General features: G+C 43.3%; 1 protein-coding gene across 2 annotated transcripts in view; it reads right to left on the bottom strand.

Moving 5' to 3' along the window:
• NAV2 (neuron navigator 2) overlaps positions 1 to 21705 on the bottom strand; it is a 499999-nt gene that overhangs the window by 70756 nt on the left and 407538 nt on the right. For both annotated transcript variants that reach the window (XM_006865814.1, XM_006865815.1), the window contains exon 12: positions 11670 to 11808. In XM_006865814.1, coding sequence (XP_006865876.1) covers positions 11670 to 11808 — 139 coding nt within the window. The remainder of the gene's footprint in view (positions 1 to 11669; positions 11809 to 21705) is intronic.

Raw genomic sequence — 21705 nt, 5'->3', positions numbered from 1 at the left:
TCATTTAAGGGCAGTCACTATCTGGTCCAGGATATCTCCATTTTATAGATGAGAAAATTAAAGTTAGCCACTTTCTGCCTCAATTACCACAGCCCATCTCTAAACACTTCAGTAAAGTCACTCAACCAGAATTTACTTAATGGCCATTAGTATTGGTGAGGTACCATGGAAAATCAGAGAAACCATGGGCAAGACTGATTTCAACCTCTCACGGAGTCTCTGTATGATCCAAAGAAGGAAGCAAAGATTGCTTCGACCACAGTCTCCATGTTGTTGTTGTTATGTGTCGTCAAGTTGGTTCCAACTCACAGTGACCCTGTATAGGGTCTCCAAGGAGCAGCTGGTGAGTTTGAACAGCAGCTGCTGATTAGCAGTCCAGTGTTTACTCTTCAGTGTCACATCAAATACCAAGTGGGACCATGCAAATAGGGTGCATGGAACTCTAATGTGGAGATTGGTTAGTTCTGCCATGCTGCTAGGTTTAAAAGGAGCTGCCCCCGAAGCAGAGACAGATGATCCTAAGACCATTGAGAAAGAAGAACCGTAAGTAGAGTGTGTGTTTTGGAGGATGAGGTCACTGTGTGGAGAAGCAATGGCAGCAGAGGTGGCAGCATTGCGAGACAGAGCTGCGGATTTCTGGACCCTCAGAGTGCCTTTGGGCGGGAGGCTGGCTTGCAGAACTTTAGGCATTTATCAGGAACTAAAGGAACTTGAAACACTTGCCTGAGCAGGGAAGAGACCAAGGGGCTGAAAAGGTGTGTGAGAGGTACAGCTAAGAACAGGTGCTCCTGACTAGAAAACTGCTGTGTTTCTGATCTTCGGTTAACTTCCCTAGTAAACCCCATAATCCTGAGGATAGTCTGTGGGTTGTGTGTGGCCATTGCAACAGGTATGGAACCCATTAGAACAGCGAGCACCCTGGGAGGGATGGTTGGTGTCAGAATCGCATAAAGAAGGGTGTAGCCTAGACACATGTCTGACCTCCACCTCACAGCAGTTGGCCTTGGGCTGATAATTGAGTTTGATACTCCTTTTTCCTTGAGAAGCTGGAGGAGGTCAGATGCTGTCCCCCACACCTTATAAAATTTTTTTCCTCATTAAACTTTGTTTTAATGGGTCTCAAAATTCTGTGACAAATTTTTGGTCAAGTTGTTTCCATTTAAAAAGTACTGATTTTAAAAACTAATAACTTAAACCTGCCACACAAAAAAGAAACAAATGGTCCACATAACATTCCTTTCCTTCTGAAGGTTTTACCTTGCATTGCTATCATTAGCCAGTATTTTACTATTAAACTTAAATCGCCAATTGAGACAAACAGTTCTTATATCGTTCTTCCACCACTGATTAAGACTGGAGTGGCAGGTGTTAAAGGTAATATTCATTTAGCCTTCTGAGCAGACTTGGTGACTTTGCCAGCTCCAGCAGCCTTTTTGTCCACTGCCTTGATGACACCCACAGCAACAGTCTGTCTCATGTCACGAACAGCAAACTGACCCAAAGGAGGGTAGTCTGAGATGCTCTCAACACACATAGGCTTGCTAGGAACCATGTCAACAATGGCAGCATCACCAGACTTCAAGAATTTGGGGCCATTTTCTAGCTTCTTACCAAACTGGTGATCAACCTTCTCCTTAAGCTAAGCAAAACTGCAAGCATTGTAAGCTGTGTGACAATCCAGCACAGGTGCATACCAGCACGGATCTGACCTGGAGGGTTCAGGATGATCACCTGTGCAGTGAAGCCAGCTGCTTCCATTGGTGGGTCATTTTTGCTGTAACCAGTCATATCGCCATGGCGAACATCTTTGACACAGATGTTCTTTTCATTGAAACCTACATTGTCCCCAGGCAGAGTTTCACTCAAAGCCTCATGGTGCATTTCAACAGATTTTACTTCAGTGGTAACATTAACGAGAGCAAAGGTGACCACCATGCCTGGTTTGAGAATACAAGTCTCCACTCTGCCCACAGGGACAGTGCCAATACCGCCAATTTGTACACATCCTGGAGAGGCAGACGCAGGGGCTTGTCAGACGAGTTGGTGGCAGGATGCATTCCAGAGCTTCCAATGGCATTGCCATCCTTACAGGTGACTTTCCATCCCTTGGCATGTTAGCACTTGGCTCCAACATATTGTCACAATTCCAACCAGAAATTGGCACAAATGCTACTGTGTCAGGGTTGTAGCCAATTTTCATAATGTAGGTGCTGACTTCCGTAACGATTTCCTCATATCTCTTCTGGCTGTAGGGTGGCTCAGTGGAATCCATTTTATTGACAGCAACAATTAGCTGTTTCACATCCAGTGTATAAGCCAGAAGGGCATGCTCATGGGTCTGCCCATTCTTAGAGAAACTAGTTTCAAATTCTCCAACACCAGCAGCAACAATCAGGACAGCACAGTCAGCCTGTGAGGTTCCTGTAATCATGTTTTTGATAAGGTCTCTGTGTCCTGGGGCATCAATGATGATCACATAGGACTTGCTGGTCAAATTTCCACAGGTGGATATCAATGGTGATGCCTTGCTCACATTCAGCTTTCAGTTTATCCAAGATGCAGCCATACTTGAAGGAGCCCTTCCCCATCTCAGCAGCTTCCTTCTCAAAATTTTCAATGGTTCTTATGTCAGTTCCATCACATTTGTAGATCAGGTGACCAGTAGTGGTTGACATGCTGGAATCGATCTGTCCAATAATGACGGTGTTGATATGGGTCTTTTCCTTTTGCTTAGGTTTTGCTACGGTTTTCACCAACACCTGTATTCTAGTGGCAAGTCCGTTGTGAAAAAGCCCACACAATTTTTGCAAATACAATATGCAATTGTGAATTATGAAGAATGTCATAAAGAAAAAAGGAGTCTAGGAGAAATACGTTGTTGTTGTTGTTAGGTACCATCTAGTTGGTACTGACCCATAGAGACCTTATGCACAGCAGAACGAAACACTGCCTGATCGATCGTGGGCCAACCTCACTACTGTTGCCACGCTTGAGTCCATCGTTGCTGCCACTTGGCCAATCCATCTCCCTGGGGGTCTTCCTCTTTTTTTCTGACCCTCCACCTTGCCAAACATGATATCCTTCTCCAGCGACTGCTCCATCCTGACAATATGTCCGAAGTATGAGAGACGAAGTTTGGCCCTCTTGGCCTCTAAGGAGCACTCTGGCTGCACTTCTTCCAAAATGGATCTATTGGTTCTTTTGGCAGTCCGTGGCACTTTCAATATTCTCCTCCAACACCATAACTCAAAAGCATCAATTCTACGGTCTTCCTTATTCACTGTCCAGCTTTCACATGCATATGAGGTTATTGAAAATACCATGGCTTGGGTCAGGTGTACTTAATCCTCAAGCTGACATTTTTGCTCTTCAGCACTTTAAAAAGGTCTTGTGCAGCAGATTTGCCTAATGCAATATGTCGTCTGATCTCTTGACTGCTGCTTCCACGAGTGTTGATAGTTGATCCAAGAAGAATGAAGTCCTTAACAACTTCAATCTTTTCTCCATTGATAAGAATGTTGTTTATTAGTCCAGTGGTGAGGATTTTTGTTTTCTTTATATTGAGATGTAATCCATACTGAAGGCTGTGCTCTTTGATCTTCATCAGTAAATGGTTTAAGTCTACTTCACTTTCAGCAAGCAAGTTGCATCATCTGCATATCACAGGTTGTTAATGAGTCTTCCACCAACCCTGATGCCATGTTTTTTTCATAGAACCCAGCTTTTTGGATTATTTGTTCAGCATACAGGTTGAATAAGTATGGTGAAAGAATACAACCTTGTTGCACACCTTTCTTAATTTTAAACCATTCAGTGTTCCCATGTTCCATTCAAACAACTGCCTCTTGGTCCAGGTACAGATTCCTCATGAGCATAGTTAAGTGTTCCAGAATACTCATACTTCACAATGTTGTCCATAGCTTGTCATAATCCACACAACTGAAAGCCTTTGCATAGTCAATAAAGCACAGGTAAACATCTTTCTGATATTCTCTGCTTTCAGCCAAGATCCTTTGGACATCAGCAATGATATCCCTCATTCCACAGCCTCTTCTGAATCCAGCTTGAACCTCTGGAAATTCTCTGTCAATGTATGCTTGCAGTCATTTCTGTATTACCTTTAGTAAAACTTTACTTGCATGGGATGGATATCAAAGAGATTGTCCAATGATTTCCACATTCGGTTGGGTCACCTCTCTTTGGAATGGGCACAAATATGGATCTCTTCCAATCAGTTGACCAGATAGTTGTCTTCCAAATTTCTTGGCAGAGATGAGTGAGTGCCTCCTGTACCACCTCACTTTCTTGAAAGATTTCAATTTTTATTCTATCATTTCCTGGTGCCTTGTTCTTTTACAATTCCTTCAATGCACGTAGGACTTCCTCCTCCTTCAGTATCATTGGCTCTTGATCATATGCCACCTCTTGAAACAGCTGAACATTAACCATTTCCTTTTGGTACAGTGACTGTGTATTCCTTCCATCTTCTCTTGATGCATTCTGCATCATTCAATAATTTGTCCTGAGAATCTTTCAATAACGAAAATCGAGGTTTGAATTTTTTCTTTCAGTTTCCAGCTTAAGAAATGTTGAGCATGTTCTTCCTTTTTGGCTTTCTGATGGAATATCGCAATGCACAAGATCAAATACAAATCATTATCCTCATGGAGCTTACTCAAATTCAAGTCCATTGTAATGCACTCTAATAGGTCCCAGAAAAATCCAATGTAGCACATATCACATCCTGAGTCATTGCATTATTCATTCTTTGACTACGACTATATTTTATTTCCCCAAATCAAACTGCAGTGGAGCTAGTAGAAGTAACAGTAGTAACAACTAAAATTTATTGAGCACTTACTAGGTGCTAAGCACTGTGATCAAGTTAAGTTAACTCATTACCCAAAAATCCAAAAAAACTATGAGGAATTTACAATGATCACTTTCCATCTTGCATGAGGTGTGGAGTGGAAAAGCAAATTGCCCAACATCACATAGCACAGAAGTGAAGATGTAGGGATCCCAACCCAGAGAATCTAACTACAGAGTTCAAGTTAACCACCAAGCCATGCTGCCTTTCCTAAGGACAACTCCAAGGATCAGATAGTTCTGCATTCACAGCAGCACCTAACACAACACACTCCATGGAGTCTCTGTTCATAATGATTAGCTGACCTAGTTGCTTCTTATCCCGAACCTTGGGGGAGCCAGACACCAGCCCAGGCTCTTCTAGAACCCCAATTCATCAATAGTAAAGAAAGACAACACATGTCCCTGGCCCAAAGCCCTGGCCTGATTCTACCCTTCTGGAAAGAACAGTCATTCAACCCCCTACAACCTGGGCCTGAGCCATAGCCATGCCAGCTCTGCTCTGGACAACTGGGCCTTTACCCTAGGGCAGTTATTGTCTTTAAGTTCATATTTACTTAGCAAACCCTTTCTGAGCTAGGTACCAGGCCATGTGGTAGCAGCACCTCTGAGGATTAAAAAAATGAACAATCTCTAGAATCTCTGTCCCCAGAGTTTATAATAAAAGGGCCTCACAGGGCTGCAACCTCCCTTCCCTCCCTTTTCCAGTTGTTTCCACCGCCTTTTAAAAGACTTTAAACAAACTGCCCCTACTTGGAAATCAAAGGAGCCCTAATGGCATCCTTGGTTAAGTGTGAGGCTGCTAACCACAAAGTTGGCAGTTTGAAACCACCAGCTGTCCCATGGGAGAAGGCATTCTGCTTCTGTAAATACAGCCTCAGAAACGCTATATAGGGTCATTTTGAGTCTGAACTGACTCCACAGCACACCACCACCATCACTTGGAAATTCATTTAAATCAACTGAGAGGGAAGATACAAGAAGGCCTGGATGACTGGAGCATTTACGACAGAGGGTTCAATCTTCTGAGAGTGAGAGAGAGGGCAGAACCTGGGTAGAACCTGAGGTGTGAGGGGAGGAAAGCTTGGCATGAAGTGCAGAAAAGAGCAGGGGCTTTGAAGTCCAACAGCTTTGAGTTCAAGTTCTGGGCTTGGCCACTCATTTGCTGTGTGTGACTCTGGAGGAATTGGCTGAACCTCTGAGACCACTGTTGTTGCTGCTAAGTGCTGTTGAGTCAGTTCTGACCTATAGCGACCCTGTATAGAGTTTTCGAGGAGCAGCTGGTGAGCTTGAACCGCCAACCTTGCAGTTCAAATGGCTTTGCAGTCTGGCACATTAACCCACAGCACCACAATCTAGTGTATAAAAAGGGACACTAACAGATAGGTTTCTGAAAAGGTGGATAGTGGACTCAATGAGCCAAACAGTGGGCCTTACTGCCCCCACCATCACCACCACCTCAGAAAATCCCCAGCATTCTATTGTCCTCCTCCTTCAGTACTTCTCCCATCTTTATCTTGCATTAAGGTGATCTTCTCTTTCCTATTTCTGGGTCACAAAACTTCTAAAAGTCAGTCACACTGTCTTTCTCATGTCCATATTTCTTGCAGATCAATTAGCTGAAGTTTGAGTCCCAGTAATAATAGAAATAGTTATCAACACTGTCAGCAGCATTCTACCACCTGTCACTTCTCTTGTCAGACTCTGTTCAAAGTCTCTTTACATATATGATCTCATCGAATTCTCGGAGATTGGGTTATTATCCATAAATTGTTGTTGTTGATAGGTGCCATTGAGCCGGTACCGACTCATAGCCACCCTATGATCCTATGTAAAACAGAACGAAACACTGCCCCATCCTGGGCCATCCTCATAATTGTCACGCTTAAGCCCATTGATGCTGCCACTTGGCCAATCCATCTCGTTGGGGGGTCTTCCTCTTTGTCTCTGACCCTTCACCTTACCAAACATGACATACTTCTCCAGAGTCTGGTCCCTCCTGACAGTATGTCCAAAGTATGAGATGAAGTTTGGCCATCCTGGCCTCCAAAGAGCACTCTGGCTGCAGTTCTTACAACACAGATCTGTTGGTTCTTTTGGCAGCTCATGGTACTTTCAATATTCTCCTCTAACACCATAACTCAAAAGGATCAATTCTTGTACAGTCTTCCTTATTCACTGTCCAGCTTTCGTATGCATATGAGGTTACTGAAAATACCATGGCTTGGGTTAGGTGCACCTAAGTCCTCAAGCTGACATAAGTTATAGAACTGGAAATTACAGGCTTAAGGAGGAAAAGTAACTTTCCCTAAATCACAAACAGCACAGTGGGTAGGCAGAAAGGGTGCACCTTCCCAGCCACAGTCAAACCTTATTCCTGCACTCACAACAACATTAAGACCACACTGGCAGAGACACCCCAAGAAGCCTAGGGTCTCTCATAGACAAACAGGTCTCCCACAACATTCAGGATTTTATTTCCTTCAGAAACTGAAAATAAACTGACATAGTATTAAAGTGTATTTTATTAAAAATAAATGGAGGTTTCTATGGAACAGAAAAACATTGAATGACCAGGGACACAAATATATTGAGGAGAGAGATGTATTTTACAAAGTCCTTTGTCACTAACACTTGGTCCTAAATGTATAAGAGGGCTTCAAAAAACTTTGTGGAAAAATGAAAAGATAATGAATTTTTTGTGCAAACATTTTGAAGCTCCCCTCTTGTAAAATGTGGATTGCTTTGAAAATGTAAATAAGACAGATTATAGATACACTCAACTTTCAGATATTGAGATGAACAGAGAAGGGAGGCAGACAGACAGGGCAGTGAAAGAAAAGAAGGTAACTTCCGAGCAACCACCAAGTATCAGGCACGGAGAGAAACATGTTCTCTGTCATGCTCGCCCTTCAAGATCTCATTACTCCCAGTTTATGGATAAGGAGGCAAAAGCTCAGAGAGGCTGATAAGCTTATACAAAAATGTGGCAGAGTGAGGCACTCAGCCCATGACCCTCTGACTTCAAAGTCCACACCTTCTCCAAACTCACCAGCTCTTCTGAAGAGTTGGTCAAGAGTTAGGTTCTCAGACCTAAAGTATGGGATTCTTTCCCCAGTGTGCTGAGGAGCAGAGTAAGTGTACAGCCCCATAGCTGGGTATCTGGGCACCCCCAGTACTCCTCAATGTCCCCAAGGAAAACGGAGTCCCTCACACACAAAGGGCACTTCCATCTCAAACGATCACTCCTCCGGTTCCTGCCGTCACTTCTTTCTGTCAGCTAAATGAGGCTGTTCCTGAGGTTTTCCAGACAATAATGTCTCTGTTCCTTAAATGTACTTCCTTTTAGCTCTTCCTTAGAGGCATCTCAAATACGAAAACCTAAGCAGGCAACTATTCTCAGCCTGTTTTCCCAATGGACATGCTGACCCATCTTTTCCTGCCTCTCCATGCCTTGCCTGACAGAGAGCTTGCTGCCCATTCGTCCTGTCTGTGACAGGAAGTCGAATGAACAGAACACAGAAGGAGCAGTTTGTGGGAAAGGATGGCAACATGCATCTTCCACCCGCCTAATGTACTCTGAGAGGAGTAATGGTCCTTAGCGTGCCTCCGAGTGAAGATCTGAGAGAGGGAGGGCAAGAGGTGGCAAAATATGCTGATTCAAATATAGTGAGATCCTTTCTGGACAGGAACAAAGGGACGTCACTAAAAATCCACTCAAGGAAATAAATCCTGAGAAAAAGATTCGTTACTATTGGCCCAAGTCTGCATTTATTTTGTTCCAGGATCTACTTTCGAAATATTCAATTTTAATATTTTAAACTCAGAGCGTTTGACAGGAAAAACAACTGACACATCCCCCGAAATTAACTTCTCAGCTTGATTAAAAGATAGGTTTGTTACATCATTTAATTAGCAGAGAGCTAATCAAAGAGCAACGGAGGCCTTGACATACTTTGTTGTTGTTAAATGCTGTTGAGTTGGTTCTGACTCATAGTGACCCTGTATAGGGTTATCAAGGAGTGACTGTTGAGTTTGAACCACTGACCTCTGGGTCCAAACCAACCTTGTGGTAGAGTGCTTATCCTACAGCACCACACCATGACATACTTGAACTTGACCAAATCATTTGTGAATCACAAATGTTGACCCTGAATCAATATGGAATACAGCAGCCCACTCGGGCTGTCTGAATGGAAAGGAACAAAACCCAGGAGATTCTTTTAACACTCTGTTACATCAGAGTAAGCCTGCTGTTGTTGTTGTTGTCAGGTGCCATCGAGTCGGAACCGACTCATAGCGACTCCATGCACAGCAGAACGAAACAATGTTCGATCCTGGGCCAACCTCACCACCGCTGCCACCCCCGAGTCCATCAATGATGCCACCTGGCCGATCCATCTCGCTGGAGGTCTTCCTCTTTTTCTCTGACCCTCCACCCTACCCTCCTACCTTGTAAATAAACAAGAGAAACCTCACTAAACTTGGTTCAGTGCACTCTGAATCTCTGTCCCTTGTCCTCCAATACCTGCCTGCTTCCTGAGGTCCAAATGATGAATTCCTTCAACCTCAGTATCTAAGGACAGCCTGGAAGCTTAATTGTACTGTTTCCTCAGAACACACACAAAAAAAGACAGCATCCATAAGGTAAAGAAAATGGTGGCTATTGTGATGACTTGACAGGTGGTGGAGGTGGAAGGGTCCTACTAGGCTGGCTGGGTGTTTCCAGATTGTCTAATAACAGAATAAACATTGCTCATGGGGACCTGGTAGTGTAGTAGTTATACACTGAGCTGCGAACTGCCCAAGGCCAGAAGTTTGAATCTACCAGCCGCACCTTGGAAAAAGATGGCTTTCTATTCCTGTAAAGATTTACAGCCTCAGAAACCTTCTACAGCATCTCTATAAGCCAGAACCAACTTGACAGTACTTAACAACAATAGGAAGAGTGGCTCAGGCTTTGTTTTTGTTTTTTCTTTTTATAAACATTTCATTGAGGAATAGCATTCATATAATAAAGTACACAAATCTGAAATGTACAGCTTGAATACATTTTATAAAATTAACATACCCACAAAACTACCCCTCATATATAACTAAACATGAACAAATCCTCCAAAGCTCCATGCCCCTTTCCAGTCAGTTGCTCAGTATTCTGAACAACCACCATAACCCCACCCTCACCCCAACAATAAAGAGAAATGCTGGCCAAAATGAAAACATAACAGGCAATCTCAGGGGCACGACCTAATACAGTTCACCAGACAGTCAATGTTCACATTGCCATGGGACAGAATGACTCCCACACTCTGACACATCCTTTATTTAGTCTTAGCCTCAAAGAAAAGATACCTTTAGAAGCAAAGCCATTTCCAAAGCAGCTCCTGTTTGTACAGAGTGAAAAATAGCTGGGAAAGGAAGAAGAGATGAACAGAGATGGTAAAGGTAAGGATCAGTGGTAGACCGTTCTGCCTGACCTGAGCTCCCTCTCTCGGAGACTGTTCTACTCAGTGCCCTACGGCGGGAGGAAGCAATCATGGAGAACATTATAGCCCACCCAGGTCAGTGCCACCTGCCACCTCGGCTGACCAGCGTACTTGCCTCAGTGACGGAAATGGGCCTTCAGTCACAAATTGGAGACTTGTAGTGAGGGTGCTACTTGGTTGTTATTGTTAGGTGCAGCTGAACTGATTTCAACTCCTGGTGACTCTGTGTGACAGACTAGAAGTGCCCCCACACAGTTTTCTAGGCTATAATCTTCATGGGAGCAGATCTTTCTCCTGTAGAGTTACTGGGTGGGTTGGAACCACCAACCATTTGATTAGCAGTTGAGTGCTTAACTGTTGTGCCATCAGGGTTCCTTACTGTGAGGATGATATCTTCCTTTCTCACTAGTACAAGAGGCTTCCAAAACCACCCCCCTTCCAATTACTGAGAAATACTGTGAAGGCAAGTAAAATACAAACAAACAAGCACAGAAAAACTGGAACACACAGTGAACGTGAAACTGCCAGAAAATATCAGGTGGCAATGTGTTAAAATCCCCAAATCTGAGAGTTTAAAGCAGGGGTTGAAAATTCGGGCATCCCAGTGTCAGGTGTTTTAAAGAGCTGGTAGTCATTGTAACACACAGGGGCATCTGGGCCCTGCTGAAAGGGTGCAGGTACTTGGACGTCAGCTGATTGCTGCCTCATGGAGAGCATTGGGTCAAGGCAGCAACAGCTTCTGATTTTCAAGACGAACCAGAAACACACACGTGAAATAGACTTTCCCATTTTTTACATTTTAACAAGGAATTCAGTTTAGCAGAACAGTAATTCTGTGGACCTAAAAGATACACTGATGGGATGGGACTCAGGGTCTGGCAGTGGTGGTCCAGCCCAGGATTCTCAACCTTTGTTCCCCCGCCCCCACTCCCACCTCCCATTACTCTCACTCCCATGGACAGCAGTGGCTCCCTGTGGTCAAGACTGCCAGTAAGGCAAGGAGGCGAAATACTCTCAGGCTGAAAACCACCAACTCCTCCCGCCCATTTTAAACAAACAGATTATAAAACTGAGAAAGAAAAAATGATTTACCAAAGCCACAGCAGTAAATGGTGACACCTTCCGATTCCCATTTCCACCATCCCACTGCCTGCCTGCTTTCCTTGGGGGTAGAGGCCAGAGTCCAGGAGTTATGAGCACAGCTAACAGGAAGCTGGGCCTTATCTCACTGATATGGGAATTCTGTTCACCCCAAATACCCTCCTCGCCCCCTAGCCGCAGGTCTTCTGCCTAGGAAGGTCCCATGCTCCTTACCTGTACATCCAAGTTTTTGCGGGATGAGGCAGGTGTGTTGGCATAGGAACTGATGGAGGAGCTGGTGTTGATGTCATCAGTGCTGAGGTTGTCTATAGTGTCGCTGATCCCGCTGCTGACGGAGCTGCTGTCATCCCAGCTGCCAAGACAAACACATCCTGAGCACCGAAACCACACACTGTTCCAGCTAACAACGCAGACAGATGAGCATTGTCCACTAAAGCCCCTGTCTCATAAACCCCCAGAAAAAGCTCTGTTGCCTGTCTTCCAGGAAATCACCCATCTTTGCTGTTTGGGTGATTAGCAGCTGGGTCAAGTGGCTGGTACTTACTTTTTCTGAACAAATTCTGGTGGCTAAAGACATTGCCCACTTCCCACCTCATCCTCAACCTTGCCAGAGAAACTTCATAGAGGTCCATTGCTACTTGTCAGGGTTTAGCTGCAGAACAGCAGTGGGTTTAGAGCCTATATAGCTCAAAGTGGTCCAAAATAAAGATTCAAAAGCAAGACCCTTGGGGTCAGAATGTAAGACGAGCTGCCGTATGAGCTCTCTGAAAGCCACTCCTGGAATGAAAAGTCACAGGAAGGAAAGCTGCAGAAGTCAGCACAAAGCTGTGAACTCTGTTAGTAGCCCTCTATTAATATCTCAGGCTATATCTAAAATAAGAGTTCTTTGTATCTCAACTCGAAAATACACTGAGCTCACATTCCCCAGATGCTCAAGTCAAATCTCCTCACACTGATTCTTGAGTCTTCTTCTGACAATCTCCTACTCTCTGGTCACCATTACCTGCTCCTGTCACCTCCACTTGCAAAATGTACGAAATGTACATCTCTCTCTGCCTTTACTGCCCTGTTCCGGTCGCTATCCACTCTGCCCAGGTGACTGCAAATAGGCCAGGGGTTTCCATGCTCCTTTTCTACACCCTAAAAATCCATTCTCCCCACAGCCAGAACAATCTTTCTCAAACATGTATCAGATCGTGTCTCTCTCCTGCTATTCTTATCCTTCAGGGGCTTCTCGAAGACTTAAAATCCAAATTCTTGCATTGACCCACAAAGCTGACTGATTGGGCCTCCGTCTCCAGTCCTGTCCTGTCCCCTTGCCTCACTGCTCACGAGGCACTCGTCGTGTGGACCTTCTGCTCCTTCAAAGCCAAGATGTCTTCAGGGCATTGCATTTGCTGTACCTCGACCTGACATCTGTCATTGCCTCCTTCTCCTCTTTTAGATCTTAGCTGAGGTACCAACTCTTCAGAAAGGCCTTCCCTGGACACTCTCCAGTGAACCTCCCCCGACTCCACTACCCATCAGCCTGCATCCTTTTCACTCTATATCCTTTTACGTTGTCTCATTTGTTTGTGGCATGACAAGGCACATTTATAGCAGGCGTACAATAAATACTTGCTGATTTAAACTCATGAAAGTCAGAAGTAGACTCCACTGCCATCACATTGATTCTGACCCTATAGGCCAAAGGACTGCTCCATCGGTTTCTCCATAGGTTTCTGACACCATAAATCTTTATGGGAGCAGACAGTCTCATCTTTCTCCCTCAGAATGGCTGGTAGGTTTGAACCACCAGTCCTGTGCTTAGCAGCCCAATACTCAACCCAGTACAGCACCAGCGTTCCTTGTGAGAAGTAGAGTAGACTATAAAGTAAGTACACACATGACTGTTGCACTGCTCTGGTTAATCAAGTGGAAAGAGATGAGCTTCTCCACAGGTGGACCAACAGGTGAAATGTCTCTGTCTGGAACAAGGTCAGGCAGACCAAGCACTCAGACTTCCCTCTTTACTGTGACCCAGGACAGCTTTCTATTAGTCAGTCCTCAGGACACATCAGAAGACAGCTCGGCCCACCTCCCCAGAAGGAAGCAGAGGCTTGGGACACAAGACACTCCATTCAAGGTCACACAGCCATCAGAAGTAGGAATAGTATCGATACCCTGATCTGTCTGATATGAACTTGTGGGCTTAACCCTGTTCCTTTACCACTGAAGCCTCCACAGGGTGCCTCATGGAAAGGCCTAAGAAATGCCAGGAACCTGAGTATTTCCAAAAGACCAAAGTACCCTCACTACCTCCCAACCCAACCAAAAAAGCTCCCATTCATTCCACCAGCTTGTTAAGAAGCCTGTCCCTAACATCCTGAGCCCTGCTGATCGGACAGGAAGACAAAGGCTTCCTGAAACTTGTTGTCGTCACCCTGGTCTTCAACATTGCTGTTCAGCTTCCTAAACACACATGCAGAGATGTATGGAGGTGGTTCCCAAATAAAAGAGGAAAAGGCAGGAACACATAGGGCTTACTGTGGATAACTGACAAGGTCCAGAGTGTCCCTCAGCTCAGCACCCTTAGCAAATTCACTCACGTGATTCCAGTGCTTTTGTCTAGCTCTAAATCTTACTTTAATAAAGCCATCTCCAAATTCTCCAGCCCACCTGAAACTTTCCCTACTCTGAATTCTTCCATGCAAAGGACCCACGGTCGTCAAGTTGATTCCGATCCATTGTGACCCTATGTAAGATTTCCAATGCTATAAATCTTGACTGGAACAGAAAGTCTTATCTTCTCCTGAGGAGTACCTGGTGGCTTTGAACTGCCGACCTTGCAGTTACCAGTCCAACACGGACTGCTCTAGTGCCAACAGATCTTCTGAATTCCTTCATAGCCCTACACATCTGCATTCCTGTCTACACACTCTTTCAAGCAGTTTCCTAGTCATTTCCTCCACAAACGTGTATCCTATATTCATAATATATGTAGAGACTCTTGCTTGTAGTTGTTAAGTGCTGTTGAGTCAGTTCCGACTCATAGTGAACCTGTACAGGGTTTCTGAGGAGCCTCTGGTGGGTTTGAACCACAGATCATGCAGTTAGTAGCCCAGTACTTGTCCTACAGTACCACACCAGCACTCCTGATAAGGATTAAATTCTTTGAGTCAGGCATCATTGCATGTAACTTTAAATACTTTATTCTTTCCACTCCTCCAAGCATCCCTGGGACAGGGTTTACAGTGTAGAATTCTCTCATTTCAAAGCATGTGCTCATTTCATTCTAGTCTAGATCAAGCTGCCTTTCCCAACAACAATGGCTGCTGTACAAATCAACTACTCAGCAGTTACACGCATTATCACCAATGTTCATATTCACTCCCCCAAACTGCATGATGAGGAAATTTGGGACATGAAAAGTGCTGTTCAACATCACTCTGCAATGGCATGACAGAGTTGGAAGTTCAGCAATATCTGAGGCCCACCTCTTCCCATCACTCTACTTTCACCACCAGTAAGGGATTCTAGTCCCATCTTCTTCTCCTCTCTATTCTCTGATAGGTCACAACTTCTGTGTCTCAGCTTCCTTATGAGTACCATGTGGATGATGCTATCTACATTCTGCAGAGGAAACTGTGGCTTAACAGATGTAAAAGGACTCAAATTTGTTCTCCTAGTTAAAAGAAAATTCCATGAGCCCTTTAACTGCATCTGTTCTCTGGGGTTGAGAATTTAATATAGCTAAAGTTTCCTATAATCCACTGAAGAAGAAAGGAGAGAATGAGGCTGGTAGGGTAGAAGAAGGAACGCTAGTAACAGATGTCCTAGGTTTTCAATTTTTTTTTGCTTTGAAATAGTACACGTTCTTTCCCTACTGACCTTTCAGCAACAGGATGCTATTCCAGAAGGGTCTGGGCCACTAATGTACACAAAATTCTTTCTACATTGGTGACCACAGCATCGTGGGGCTTACTTTGAGTTTACAGTAAGACCTTGTAATCGAGCCAGACCAGAAAGGGATAAGCCACAGTAACCTAACCCTCTGGAGGGCAGATGTGGGGCAAACGAACAGTGAAGATTAAGGGGCAATGAGACTGATGAAAACCTAAGCAGAGCAAATGCTGTCTCCATGTCCCCAGAGCTGTCTGTGTGTAGGTGAAGAAGCTGTCCTCAGACTTAGAAAACCAAGAGGACACTGGGTCTTTTGTGATACTAGCAAGTCTATTTAGACATAAGTTCTAGCTCATTATTTCCTCAAAATCAAGGGTACAAATGGTCATGAGCTACTATGTTTAGGTCCACCAAATTCCAAGACATAGTCAAAGGAAAACTAGTTCTAGGGGATACTCTGTGGTGATGTTGTTGTTAGGTGTAGTGTCGTCAAATTGGTTCTGACTCCTAGCAACCTTGTATAGGGTTTCTGAGGAGCGTGGTTGGTGAGTTCAAACCACCGACCCTGCAATTCAAACTGACCTTGAGATTGAGTGCCTATCCCATGGAGCCACACCAGGATCATGTGACTCTAACAATGGAATATGGAATATGATGCCTCTTCTATCACCTTCTTGTTGTTGGTGAGTCAATATTGACTCACGGTGACTCCAAACAGCTGCATTCAGTTTTCAAGGCTGTGACCTTTCAGAAACGCACCACCAGGCTTGTCTTCGCAGTGCCTCTGGGTGAGTTCAAACTATCAACCTTTCAGGTAGCAGTGGAGCACATACAGTCTGTGCCACCCAGGGACTCCAAAATGGAGCTAAGTAGACTTAATTTCAAAGAAACCCTGATTGTATAGTGGTTATAGCACTCAGCTGCTAACCGAAATTGGCAGTTTGAACCCACCAGTCAGTCGCTCTATAGGTGAAAGCATCTGCTTCTATAAAGATTTACAGACTTGGAAAGCCCCTGTGTGGCAATTCTACTCTTCTATAAGGTAGCGATCAGTCGGAATGAACTCAGCAGCAATAAGTTGGGTTTGAAGTAAGATAACGGGCACATAGCAAGCCCTTACTTTATTGAATGAACGAATATATAAAGTCATAGACAGTGCCTAGCATAGAAGCAGCAGTCAAATGGTCACCTACTGTGTCAGCTGGTGATCTCTTGGTCTTTCCATCTTTCCAATCTTATGTACCCCCACTTTACAGAGGACAAGACTGAGGCTCAGCGAGGTTAAGTTACTTTCCTAGGGTCATACAACGAGTACATTACAGAGTCAGAATTTAAACCTAAATCTGCCTAGTGTGGGGTCTCTGTCTAGATCCAGGAAGGGGTAAAGCACTTAAGAGACAGTTGGCCAGAATTGATTTGCATTGTAGTCTGGAGCTACAAAGAATGGAATGAGGTTTCACCTTTGCCAGGGATTCCTTGAAAGGCTATGGATATGATGGTGTGGGGAAACCAGGGTGAAGTATAGTCACAGTCGCCTTAATTCTGTCTAAAATAGCACTCTCCTATCTTAAATGACCATGCAAGAGATGTAGAGAAGAAAATACTCTGGAACAAACACAGGCAGATTAAGCCAGGGCCTGGAGCTGCCAGGGGCCACTTCATTCTCACCTGCCTGAGAGTGAAGCCAGAAGAGAGGACTGGGGGGTCCTGATGTCACCATATGAGCTCCTGTGTCCAGCCAGACGCCAACTCACAAGTACCCCTGAGAGACCCAGTTGTGAGAACTAATAAACCCCTAACTTTTGCTCAAAACTAGTTTGATGAGTTTTCATCACTTGATATACATGTGCTAACTAACAGGGAATTACAATTAGTTTGTAAAATGACATGTGGCTGAGAGTCAGACAGAAAAAAATGTGGAAAGAATGCAGAATTCACTCAAGCAGGAAGGACATTAGCTGAATCCAGTCAAGTGGCAAAGGAAATTAGGTACCTAGGATGGGGACAAAAGTCCATTGACCCAAATCAGGTGATAAATGTTGAAAGAGGTTACAAAAACTGATTAAGATTTAAACTTGAAAGATATCCAGGGGCGTGTGTTTATTGTGTGGTGAAAGTAAATTCCAGCTGCAAGGCTCAATGGTATAGCAGAAACAACCACAGAATATACAACTGCGGCTCTGGAGCATGGATTCTGAAATATGGTTGGCCCAATTCCTACATCTGAGATAAAATCTGATGAAAAAAACCAACAACATATGATGGCCCTTACTCATCTGAGATGATAAACCTACAACTTTAGTTGGAAATAAGTGACTTTAAAATCTGAGAAAAAAATTAAATGACATAGATGCTGAGACAAACCATAATATTAATACTTAGATTAAGTTTGGCCATGGCATTTGCAATTGCCTTATATTCATGTGACAGTTGAACAATGAATAAGGAAGATCATAGAAGAATTGACGTGTTTACGTTATGACGTTGGAGAAAAGTATTAAAAGTACCATAGAGTGCCAGAACAAACAAATCTGTCTTGGAAGAAGCGAAGCCAGAATGCTCATTGGAAGCCAACATGGTGAAACTTTGTCTCTCATACTTCAGACATGTTATCAGGAGGAACCAGTGCCTGGAGAAAGACATCATGGTAGGTGAAGTGGAGGGTCAGCAAAGAAGTGGAAGACCACCAACAAGATGGATCTACACTGTGGCAGTAGTAATGAGCACAAACATTAATAGTTGTGAGGATGGCGTGCTTCGTTCTGTTGTACACAGATGGGGTCACTATGAGTCAGAACCAATTGACAGCACCTAACAACAACAGGTTAAGCTTATGATTGAAGTTTGGTGATTGCTGGCATCAACACTGTACGTTTATGCCAAACATTTACAAGAATATATGCATATTCAAGGATCTGACAAAACAGCCCTGGATTTTCAACTTTCAATCAGTATTTATTTCTGATCAGAGACTTTCAATATAAAAAAAATAATAAAAACTGGATTAAGGTTACAAAAACAATGAAAAGGTTTAGATAATTTATGACTTTGGTCATTTTATTTGATTTAAAGAACTGCTTAAGAACTTAAAAGGATTATGTTCTTTCAGCTAGTAAGTCTAGCCTGTTGGGTATCTGAAAAACTTGAGAAAACTGTTGTTGGTGCCATAGAATCAACCCCTACTGAGAAACCCTATAGGACAAAGCAGAAAGCTGCAATCTTTACTGGAATGGGTTGCCAGTCTCTCCTCCCATGGAGCTGCTGGCGAGTTCAAACCGCTGGCCTTCTGGTTAACAGCTGAGGGCTTTACCCATTGTGCTACTGGTGATCCTTTTGTGGTAACTAGCTAGGTACAGTGCTGCTGGATAATGCACTGGACTGTATGGTCAATTTGAGCTGCAATATTGGTGGTTCAAACCCCCCAAGTGCTCACTGGAAAACCTATACAGACTACACAACACTTAACAACAACAACAAAGCTAGGTATGCTAATCAATGCAATCTAAAATATTTAAGAAAATGTAATTACTCAAATTCCCAAAAAGTCCTGATGTAGGATAAGCACTGGACCTCAAGGTTGGTTTGAACCACAGTGATGGAAGTTCAAACTCACCAGCTGCTCCTCGGAAACCCCTGTATACAGGGTCTCTATGAGTCAGAACCAACTCTAAGGTACTTAACAACAACTAATCTTTATAGGAAATGTAATCTGCTAAATCCCAAATCATATATTTTCAGTCTTCTCATATGCATGTGAAATCTGGACAATGAATAAGGACGATCAAAGAACAATTGCCAAATTTGAATTATGGGGTTCTCCTTAGAAGCTCCTTGGAAGAAGTATAGCAAGAATACTCCTTGAAGCGAGTATGGCAAGACTTTGTGTCATGTCTTCAGACATTATGCTTGGTAACGTGGTGGGTAAGAGTGAAAAAGGAAGCCCTTCAAGTAGATGAACTGACACGGTGGCTGCAACAAGTGGCTCAAACATAACAATTGTGAGGCTGGCTTAGAAGCCAAAGGTGTTTCCTAAAATTGTGCCTATAGGGTCATTGAATCAGAGCAGACTCAACAGCACCTAACAACAACAATAATAATAAATAAGTGAAAATTACCTGAATTTATAAAAAAGAACAGATTTTTAAAAAAAAAAATCTAGTTCTAAAAATTATAACTTTGATCAATTGACTATTAAATTCTAATTCTAAGAAGTAATTTTTAACACAGACATTAAAAAACAACTACTAAACTGACTTCATTTTTTGAATGAATGAACTGAATAAATTTTATACAACTGACTAGAATGGAGGTGGGCTTGTCTGGCCCGCAGGCTGTATAAAGCCCTCAAAATCATTTGGTGTGGCCCTGCCCAGGCAACTGTAGTTCCAGCCATCACATTGGGTGTGAGTTAATTAAATGCTTGACCAAATATTGTTGTTGTTGTTGTTGTTAAGTGCCATCGAGTCGATTCTGATCAATAGCGACCCTGTATAGGGTTTCCAAGGAGCAGCTGGTGAGCTTGAACCACCTACCTTGCAGTTCAAGCGATTTTGCTGTCTGACGCATTAACCCACAGCACCACACTAGGACTCCAAATACAGCAGGCTAATTTTTAAGTTGATAATTGTGCATGGCCTACAAATGATGTTATGAATTTGGGCAGAAAAATGGTTCCCCACCCCTGGACTATTAGAGTCAATGAACCTGAAACAGCGTCTTCCTCACTCTAATTCCCCTTCACACAACACTGTAAGACTTTCAACATTTGAAGCTGAAATGTTTGACAGCCTTGACCAAGGAGAAGTCTCCCTAAGCTTTCTACAGCCTCAAGTTCTATAGTAGGAAACAAAATGGATTCAGGACCCAGGGCTTCTCTCTTTTTTCTCTTAAACTTCAATCGAAGACACAAAGAAAAATTAGGTGTCTAAGAATTCTCTGAAGTCCCCTGATAGAACAAACAGTGAATGTGCTTGGCTGCTAACAAAAAGGATGGAGGTTTAACTTCACCCAGAGGTGCCATTGAAAATCCTAAAGAGTGCAATTCTAATCTGACAAACATGGGGTTGGCCTGAGCCAGAAGCCTGTCAATGAGAGAGCAACTGGTTGGTTGTAAAACACATTCTCTGGCTGAGATATGTAGAAAAATGGCAAAAAGATGTTTCCTTTAATTCCTCAGAATCACTAAGACACAGCATTATTCTCTAGCCAGAATCCATTATTCTCACAACCATGTGCTGTTTCTCTGCTGTATGAAATGCCCTACATTGGTCAAGGTCAGATAAGAGCACAACTGGAGCTATGCACGATCAGATATGAAAACAACCTTCAGCTATTTTTAGCCAATGGGTGAGTGAAAAAGAATTCCATCAAACATTTATTATTTTCCTTCAAGACTCCTGAATGCACCGTTTCTGGACCTAGAGCCAGGGCCATGCCTTCAATTTATTTATTCATTTCATCTAGCCAGCTTCTGTGTACCCAGTACCGGACAAGGCAATGGCAACACAGGGATGATTCAGACTCACCTCTGCCCCGGACCATAAACCCAATGATGTGACACACGAGGACATGTAATCGAACAAAAAAGAAAATGTATGATAGGGCAAAGAGCACATTAACTGAGCAGAAACCGCACTCGTTACAGATCTCATTTCTCCAAGTGACTTTGACCTCCCAAACCTCTTTTTTTGTAATTTTGTGTTTTGTTTTTTTTTTGAACATTTTACTGAGTTTTACGTGAAGGTGACAGAGCAAATTCATTTCCCATTCAACAACTCCGATTCACTCTTGTCAGCACACCCTGCATTCCCCTCCTTCCTTTCCCAACTCCTCCTGGACTTCACGTTTTTGCTTTTGGGCAAATGTTGCCCCTTTGGTCTCTTTGAGTAGATTGTTCTAAGAAATACATTCTTCATGGGTGTTACTATTTTTATTTATTTATTTTCATTCTTTGGCTGAAAAATTACCTCTGGGAAGAGTTCCAGGTCAAAAAGGTGTCTTAAACGATAGTCTTGGGAGTTCCTGAGATAATTCTGAATTTTTATGAATTTGAGTTTTGTTCTACATTTGTCTCCTATTTTATTGTGTCTCTTATTAAATATATGAATATATTTTCAGCACATAAAATACATATATACAAATGCCTACAACTATTCCATGCATATATTCCCATCCACCCTCCCACAGCCGCAGAGCATACATGGTCATCTGTGTAATCACTCACATTTCTGAAGGCTTGTGCTGAACTGCTATAGCATTTACTGGTGTCCTTTATTCTTGTGTAGCTCTCAGTGACTTCATTGACTTTGGTCACATGATTCTGGTTTCCCTCATATTGTAACTTGCCTTTGAAGATTAATAAGAGTCT

This window comes from Chrysochloris asiatica, unplaced genomic scaffold, assembly GCF_000296735.1.
Source record: "Chrysochloris asiatica unplaced genomic scaffold, ChrAsi1.0 scaffold00083, whole genome shotgun sequence".
NCBI classification, from domain to species: domain Eukaryota; kingdom Metazoa; phylum Chordata; class Mammalia; order Afrosoricida; family Chrysochloridae; genus Chrysochloris; species Chrysochloris asiatica.
Note: the sequence above shows the minus strand (reverse complement) of the source record. Positions and strands in the feature narration are given on the sequence as shown.